The following is a 9579-nucleotide window of genomic DNA, read 5'->3' on the forward strand; positions in this document are numbered from 1 at the left end:
TCACGAACGATCAACTTCTTCTCAGAAATATGGGAACAGTGCTCCGGCATGGAAAGAAGATTTCTGAAGACCCCGAAGTGTAATCGGTGAATCCGTTCTTATAAACGAGCAAAAAACCCGCGTATACCCCGGGTAAATAGATGGCTAAGAAGCCAATCAATGTAAACCGTGCGCCGCGTGTAACCAGCATGCAGGAAATTTTAAGTGTTCACGTGAAATACTTACGAGAAACATAACCGAGAAGAATGTATTTACTACAAGCGCATCTGCGGGACGTAAAACTTTTTAAATAAAAACCGGGATGTGCGCACCGGAAGAGTATCAAGTAATACCGATAACGCTGTTACCGTAAATCTTGCGATGAATAGGCAGAAACGGGAATGTAAAATACTGTTACCGGTAAAAAATCAGTAAATTATTTTATGTGTGCAAGTTCGGCAAAAAAGAGGCGTTCATTTTAAACTAGATACGCGTGTTCAGCGGTGTGTACGTTGTGCAATGTATTCGTTGTGAAATGGGTTCCAGAACGCATTTCCATAGCTTCTCGAATGTTCATTAAGTGCCGGCTGATTTTTTTCTTTCTTTAAATAAAAATGAGCGTGGGGAAAGACGATCGCGCAGGAACGTCGTCCATGAAATTTTTTCGACGAAAGGAAGGTCACCTTTTGTGAATGCAAGCAAGGTGTACGAACGACCAGAAACCCCTATCTGTTCGCCTCACGACCCTTTTGTTCGGCAAGTTTCTTTTCAGGAATATGAGAAATTCAGCAACGTTCCGCCACCGTAAAAACCACTCGACCGATGGTCCCTACGGTTAGTGTTACAGTTTGGTTAATGCATTTCACCTTAGAAACGGCAACCGGTTTAACGTATGCCTTGTAATTATTGTCTCTGTGAGAAAACGTCCTACCCGGCTCCCTTAACATCGCGTGCGTGCGTGCGTATTAGCTTCGAAACGGAATTCCTCTTTCTTTCTTTCATTCCATTGTACAATTTGTATATTCTTCAATTCAATTTTATAGTAAGTATATTTATTAATTGGTGAATTTCAACAAAACACTTTTCGAGCAACTGACGAGAAACCGAAAAGCTTAGAATAAACTTTGGAAATTCATCGTCTAAGAGACTTTGTAATTCCATCTTCTAAATATTGCAATTCTGTCACTAAATATTATGATTCCATCACTAAATATTATAACTTCATTTTCTACTTCTACAACACCATCTCCTAAAGTTTAGAAACGCATTTCCCGAACCTGGCAACTGAACTTCTAAAATCCATTCTCTAAACTTTGCGCGTCTACCTCAGTATCGTCGCAATTGCTGTTTATTTCCTGCGTCTTTTAGAATTACAATTCACTCTGATCCAAGGCGAAGAACAGTATTTACATCTCCGTACCGTAACAAATGCACATCGCTAAAAAAGTCGTTAATTCTTGATTGGCATTCTTTAATCTAGGACAAGATACAACGACATAAAACTAATCACACAAACAAGGCATATGTAAAATTTCAATGCGAAAAAAAGGATATCGCGTTTTACCCGACCAAAGTCGTTAATAATTTATAATGCTTTATTTATGATTTGCCGGTAAGTTTCTACACCATCCTCGCGTAAAGGATTCAGAAATTACGCGGTAACCATTAACAATGAAGAGATTATTACTGTGAATACCGGTACACATAGAAAGGACACCGGTAAAATTGTGTACACCGCAGCTGACTGGGAACTATGCAAATCATTACCGGCAAGTTCACTTGAAAATGGCTGCAAGGTGCACGAACAACGCAGCCCCTTCGAGTTTACCGGTTTCTCTCGAAAATATGGGAAATTCAGAACGGTCGGCTCGGGAAGGGGACAATGGACAATAAAGGCTAAAGCATGCGGCTGAAAACCAAGGATATTCTATTCTATTTTTTTCCAACGGTTTTATAATCTTTTATAACGTCTCCATGTTTTCACGTTCATTTTGTTTTTCCCTGGTAATAACCCTCGACCACCAACGTTTCGGTTTTTCCACGTCGTGCAATTTATTTCTCGCCGCCATTGTCTCTCGCCTGTCCTTATGGGTCATTCGACCGACTATCTTTCTTTTGTCCTACCACAACGAGCTACCCGTAACGCTTCTTCCTTTATCTAACCCCTTAAGCTTCCTCCGTCCGCCCTTCCTCGCGGCCTTTTCCGCAGTTGGTTCTCGTCCCAACGTAAATCCGACGCAACAGGTTCCTATACGCGCTGCTTGTAGCCGGCATCCACCCCGAAGCCGCTTTTTGTTGATGCTCGTATATATTGCGTACGTTCGGAGAGACCATTTGTGGAAAAATGCACAGCGGTGGGAGATTTGATTGATACGGGTTTGATTTTTCTGGGAAATCTGGTGTAAAGTTTGTCGAGTATATGATTCTTAACATGGGAACTGCCAAGTAGTCGATTGAAATTTTCAAATTGTTCTGTAGAAACTTTTAAGAACGCAGCTGATGAGATTTCAATTGGCTTGCGATTCAATTTGAGTATTACTATATCAATTTCTTTAGTAATTTCGCAGAAAAGCATGTTATCTTTCTAATAATTGGGAAAGAAGAATTTAGGAATGGGTCAATTTGGCCTATTTAATAGTTCTACTGTTAATGAAATTTTGTTGGAAAATTTCAATTTCAAGTGAAACGTTTAACTATGCTATAAGACTTTTATGTGTAATTCAGCTTGTTATGATAATAAATGTTAGAAGTTTAAAACAGTCTCGACAAAAAAAAAAGTTAATAGAAAATTGTCGACCGTTAAAGGTCAAGAGATTTGCAAAGGTTCAGTTGTCTTTCCAAGTCATAAATAATCAATCTATTTAATATAAAAAGAAGATACACGAGTAAACGGAAAACGTAAGAAATATAAGGAGAAAATTTGTATTCAACCATATCTGAAAAACGGAACTATAAATAACAAATGAAAAATGGAAATACTGTAAAATTTAGCAATACCAAGAAAAAACTTGTAATTAGTAAAAAATAATTGACCATACAAATCAAATTCGAGAAAATACATTTGCATGCTAATTTAAATTAAAATACATGAAATGTTAAATGAAATATAATGATATACTTAAAATTTAAATTTTAAACCTATATTCCATGGAAATAGCTCATCAGAAATCTTATGTTTTGCAAATTTCTACGATTTTGCAAGAAAATCGTTCCGTACTGATACTTTTCTTCGCCATCGTAGATGAAACGATTCTATGGTAGAAAGTACCCATACTTTGTTTTATTTGCCCTGATTACTAGCTCACACTATGCTTTTTAAATAATGCATCTCACTTCGTGATATTTTCATTCTGTGCCTCTTTTGTATACTCCATAGAGTGCTTGAATTAAGTTCATTCACGACCCCAGAAAATATACTTTTAAGAAATAAAGAAATTATCCTAAACACACAATTATTAGTTCGATTTTAGAAGATGTATAACAAAATATAAATAAACAATTTTAAACTATCAATGTAGATGTATACGAGGAAAATGATTTTAACCCCTTGTCGTACGATTTCGTATCCAACTATGACCGATACACCTACTTTGTTATTAATAATTTATTAGAAAAAGACAAAAATCCTGGACATTTTCTATGCCCATGTTTGTACGAAACTATAATAATTGATAACACAAGAGTAATATTTATATTTGTTAAATTCTGTTTAAAATCTTCACCACGAGTCTGACATCTTATTATAAGGCAAGGAATTTAAAAGAATGTATATTCTCGCAAACATTTATTCCCTTGCTAAAATTCGGCGTTTCATAAAAATACCGGAAAATCTATCACTGTAGCCGAAAATACTGACGAGCGAGACGATTAAAGTTTATCTGCATTACTCAATGAAAAATAAAAAAAAACATGCCGCTTGAATCGAGTTATCGCGACGTTCAACAACCGAACATCGAACGAAAATTATCTAGAATCCGAAGTCCAAATTTCGAGTAGCACCTTAGATGGTCATCGGCCACGAAAGTCGAAAGCCTTTCTCTATCGAACGAGTTTCGAAATCGCCGAGGTGAAATTGCCGAGGAAAGTTACGAGCTGGTGTAGCTGAAAAGGAAAGAGAGGAAAAAGTCACAATAAAACGCGAACGCCGTGAATTCGTCGGATGCAACCGGCGAACAATGACTCCGAAACTCGTCCCGATATCGTTATTGTTTTTAATGCTAAAACTACCTCTAATTTCATACGCTTGATATGAAATCTTTATAAAAAGGTTGTAACCATAGATTTTCTCAGTTTCCTAGGATATTCGTTATAACATTCAAATGAAACTATTTATTTTTAAAATCATTCCGGGTATTTGTGCTGATAATTTTGAAAAAGACTATTTTAAAGTGTTTTCAAAGATTAAAAATCATATTTCCTTATGAAATTCTGACCCCAAGTTAATATAATTAAATTTGCACATCAGCACAGAGCCATGATGAATTCTTATTTTTCAAAATTAAATATTTTTAATAAAAATATTTTTTAATCTATTCTAGAGCGAACCTTTTAATATGTCGAAACTAAAAATATGACTAGTTCGCCTTCAAAATTAATGGTAAATTTAATACCTTTGAGATACCAGTAGTTAGTAAATAAGAAAACTGAAACCAGTCATTTTAACTGGGAAGGATAGTTACAATATTAAATTGCCATAAAGTAATATCTTTCGATTTTCGCGGTTTTCGGTTTTAATTCGAAAATAATTCACGCGACCGCGCGCAGGATTTGAAGAAAGTAAGTGAGGATTCTCGTTAGAATAATCGTTTATAAGGGGCAATCGTGACCAAAGTATGCTAGTTAAGTCGAGACTTGGCTACGAATAAATGAATGGAGACTCTATTCACCAAGGAAACAATTTATAGAACGATTCAGGTATTTTTACTCGAGGACGCGCGCCCACGTGTTCTCCGCCATTGCTTCCCCGTTCGATGCATTACCCGCAATTTCGGTGTCCTCGCTTCGAAGCTAACTTCTGCTGACGTTTACGCCACCCAAAAACTCCCATTTAACATACATATTATAAATATAAAAATAATATGAGAATACAATTCACAGAAAAAACAAAATTGTTGAAATATTCACTGAAACATAAAAACAATTTACGAATTTCGAATGCCAAGTAGAATAAATTCGGTTTAATCGTGATTAGGAATTTCAAAAGATAATACTCCGATTATAAGTTTGATATGTTATTGATGAACACGAGTGCGCGTAATATAACATATAAAAAAAATTTCAGAAAGACATAAGAACGTTGTTTTACAATTAACTTTGTAAAGTTCTAAACACTAGATTTACGGAATATTAATATTATTTGGTAAGTGTATTGAGTTTGATGGATACAATTACAGGAATATGTATCCTAATTATGTATTATTAAATCAAAAATTTTCAAACTCAAAATAAAGGAACATTCTTTTAGTAGCAATAGAATAATGTACAATAAATGAAATTGTACAATAAATGTCCGTAAACCTAATGTTAAAATAAGAAATGAATTTGTATTTAATTGCGTCTATGGCTTATTTGAAAAAATGTTTATTTCGCACAAGATCCCGATAATCCAAAATACTTAATTCAACGAAGAAAATTAGTAATATCGGCGTCATGAAGATATAACGTGCCGGTGAACACATGTAAAATTGTTTTCCGGTTTTCACGTGCCACATAACAAAGGCATTTGTATTCAAATTAGAATATACCAGAAGGTATAATAATACAATTTTATTCCGACGCTGCTTCGGAGAAATCTGTGGCCTACGAAACAGCGGAAGAACAATTTTGCGGGCACGTCGCGTTAGACAGCCCAAGGTATACCAGTGTATACACATTAACAAATGTATGCGAAACATGATTTACAGAAACTAGTCGGACGCGCGTATAAATTGAAATATTGCTAGTCACAGCGTGTCAAAACTGTAACAGAACTTCCGCGTTGAAACTGGATTACGTGAACTAGAACCATGGGTGTAAATACGATTTTGTTCCAACATAAAAACAAAGGTTAAATGGAAAGAAAAACAAAATTTAACTGTATACACACCGCGCATAAATTTAGCGTGATGTTTACCGACATACTATGATCAAACGTTAAAATCAATTCTATTTTATAATAATTCTGTTAAGAACAATAGACACATATTCAAACAAAGTATATAAAAATGAAGTTTATATATTTAAAATTAATAGAAAATATGAAATATTCTTTTGCAAATGAAATAGTGAAAATATTACTTTGAAATATCATTATTATCAGTGAACATCAATAGAAAATAAATAAAGCATAAGCAAGGTAATATATTCATTAGATAATAGTAATATTATCATACATGTTAGATAATTTAAAGTATTTTAAATTTCTTTGTATCCAACTCCGACGTAATACTTTACGTAATAAGATGAGAAAGTGTGTAGTAATTGTATAGAATGCTGATAACTTGCGCTGAAATAAATAGAAATGATCACTGAAATACTGTTTCATCGAATATTACACGCGGTCGTATTCTGATACGACAATAAGTTTTCAAACGAGCGTAAGCCCGGATAATTCAATAAAATGAACAATTCGGGCATGTTTTAGGGTCAACATATCGAAACAATGAAATCGCAACGCATATTTCCATAAAAGAATCGTTAATCGAATATTTCGGAAGAGAATCGCGCGCGCGCGCGGCTGGAACGACGCAGAACGGAAAAACACGAAAACACGTCGGTACGAGGTTCAGTTCGAAGCGGCGAACAGGTCATCGCAAGTTCGAGCGGATCACCGAGTACGAATAATAACAATATCGTTCGCGGAGCAACTGACAATCGATTCTACCGCGTACGAAAATCGAGAACGCACGTTTATTCGTTATAATAAATTACACGCCTAGCAATCTTTCAAACGTAATAATCGGTAAACGTTTTCCACATTTTTTTAACGGCTCAACGTCGACGTTTGACTGACGAACAACAAGCTCGACCTCCAACGAACGCGAACCACTGAAGATCGAATTTGTTTTCGCTACGATTTGACGGATATTCACCGCAAACTTTCACTTCTGCCAACTATAAAACACGAAATGCTGAAATCTTAACAATAAATTTGCCCAATGTAAACTCCATTCCAGATTTTATAATTGCTAATAATTATTCTAAACAATACTGAACGTTTGTAAATTAAATAACCTACAATTAGAAATGTTATAATAATGCACAGTAATGTTTACACGAGAGAAAACGTTTCAATATAAAAATTCAGATTCATAGAAAAATAAATTAGCGTCAATGAATAATCGAAGTACTATACGCGATGAGTTTGAGCAATAGAAAGTCATTTTTCCAAGGTACTACGATCTCCAAATCACGAGCACTGTTTTGTTGTTACAAATTCTATCCGTAGATGCCCTACCATTTCCACTCGTTCCATTCCATATTTGTCCGACAGGGCAATAGACCGTAGCAGTCGGAACAGAATACGAACCAACACCGTTGCAGAAATGTTTGCGCCACGGTACCACCGAGTACCAAGCAAGCGCTACAAACCCGCCACGAGAGTATTCAACGTGATCGGTTTCACGCTGCAAAGAATTTTCCCGATATTCTCCCGCTGCCATGTGCCAGCCGACCCACAGCCATCTTTTCACCATGAGTTTCGCTTATCTCGCTGGGCGATTCTCGATTCTTCGAAGCAACGGAAAACAATCTCCGCGTTATCGCAATCTACCGATCAAGGCTGATCGTCGTGCAGATAACGAACAGTACCAACAATCGATAGTACAAAAAGGTATGCACACATCACCTGATTCACTGTAAACTCTTTATCGTCTTAATCGCGTTTCGGTCCTTCGTAGCTAACGCTCGACGTTACGTACCGGGTGTCGCGACTTTTAACGACATTGACTCTCGAAAGATTAAAAAAAACGGCTACGAAGAGACACACACGGAAACGCGCCGAGGAGACGAATCGAATGTCAGACGAACGGGAGAAAGAAAAAAAATTCTTACCTTAAAAAGATGCTCGCTACACTCGAACATTGGCGTGCTCATGACGGCGGTCGACATTGTTTCCTCGATTTCGCACAAAAAAAAAAAAAAGAAAACACTGGATCAGCTAGGCGTGATCTTCTCGCGATCCGGCCGTGGCTAGCTTGTTTCCTTTTTCGAGATCAGGGCGACGAGCGAATGCGAGTAGGAAAAACCGCGGGTATACGAACTTCGGGAACACAAGAACTGCCACTCTGATAATTTGCTCGTTGATTTACATTGGAAGCACACCCGGACCGATTGCTCTCGACTTGCGTGGAGATCAGTGAGAGCCAGATTCACGGTTATCGAGCGATTCGAAACGATCGGCGAGGTGTCTCTCTCTCTCTCTCTCTCTTTCTCTATTTCTCTCTGTCTCTCTGTCTCTTTCTTTCTCTGTCTCTCCTCGCGTGGATTACGTTAAACACGATGCTCTCTTGTCTGCCTCCTTCTCGAGCCTCTTTTCGCTTTTGGCGGTTCAGTCACGTGTTGGGTTCACCGTGAAGACGAATGACGACTAATATGCGTGTGTATATATTTATATATACCGATGACGAGAATACGTGCGAGAGAAACTTGGCACTTTGTCGTATTAGTAGAATCTTAAGCGCGACTCCCTTGGAGGGGAAATTTGAAAGCTCCCGTTGGATCTTTCCTTTCCTTCTCAAGGAGATACAGCTCGCAGGGCCTCCGAATGCGAACTGAGGATGTGTGTATCCGCGCCGCGGCCCGTGAGACACGAAAGGCGGCACCGCGCGACCCACCAATCACGTCGCTCCTCGACGCTAGCTCCCCACCACCAACAACAAGCGTTGACTGAGCGGACTTGGCAACCGCGCCGGGTCGCTCGGCCAATCGTACAAGACGTCTATCTCTCCCTTGTTCTGCCGGTGCCGGCAACCCCTTGGTCCGCGAAAATTTCGAACGATTCCTCCGGGCTCTTCACCCTAATGTCTCTCATTGGTGGAGATTCCCTTAGGGTAGTTCCGGGGGATATAGAACATGGCTGCTTTTTTTTTGCGTCGATTGTTCCTCTAAGAAATTGCGCTTTTCGAATATTTGAAGGCGTAAATTTTATTGGAGCACTTTATACGTTTGCGTGTTCTAATATTTCATAGTTTATCATTCTTTTTTTATAACGCTTGTCAACGTTACTTTGTGCTTAATACATTCACTGAATGGTAAAAATGATATATATGTTTGGAATCTGTTTTTTTTATTCGGAGTACAGTTTCAATTATATAGTTTTAGACAGAAAGACATTTATAAAGGAATTGTATTTAATCTTCTTATAAACATTTGGTTAGTCATTGAAACGCAGTTTAACGAACCCATCAATATTTCCTTTAAATGATAACTTGTGCGAATTATTAAAATTATAAAGAAACGTATCTTGACTGTTGCTTGAGATTTGTTTACAAGTTATAACATAGAAATATGATATATGTGATTATTTTATTTTCTGTTGCCACAAGACTCGAGAAGATTGTGTATAGTATTCTCTTATGAGTTCATGATGTATAGTGATCCATAAAAATGCTGCTCCATATA

General features: G+C 37.2%; 1 protein-coding gene across 1 annotated transcript in view; it reads right to left on the minus strand.

The window, feature by feature from the left end:
* Positions 1-8767, minus strand: part of Tis11 (Tis11 zinc finger protein) — a 49401-nt gene extending 40634 nt beyond the window's left edge. Inside the window, exon 1 of the mRNA XM_031980343.2 lies at positions 8011-8767. Coding sequence (XP_031836203.2) covers positions 8011-8067 — 57 coding nt within the window. The 5' untranslated portion in view covers positions 8068-8767. The remainder of the gene's footprint in view (positions 1-8010) is intronic.
* Positions 8768-9579: the final 812 nt, after the last annotated feature.

Source organism: Nomia melanderi, chromosome 1 (assembly GCF_051020985.1).
Source record: "Nomia melanderi isolate GNS246 chromosome 1, iyNomMela1, whole genome shotgun sequence".
In the NCBI taxonomy this organism is placed as follows: Eukaryota; Metazoa; Arthropoda; class Insecta; order Hymenoptera; family Halictidae; genus Nomia; species Nomia melanderi.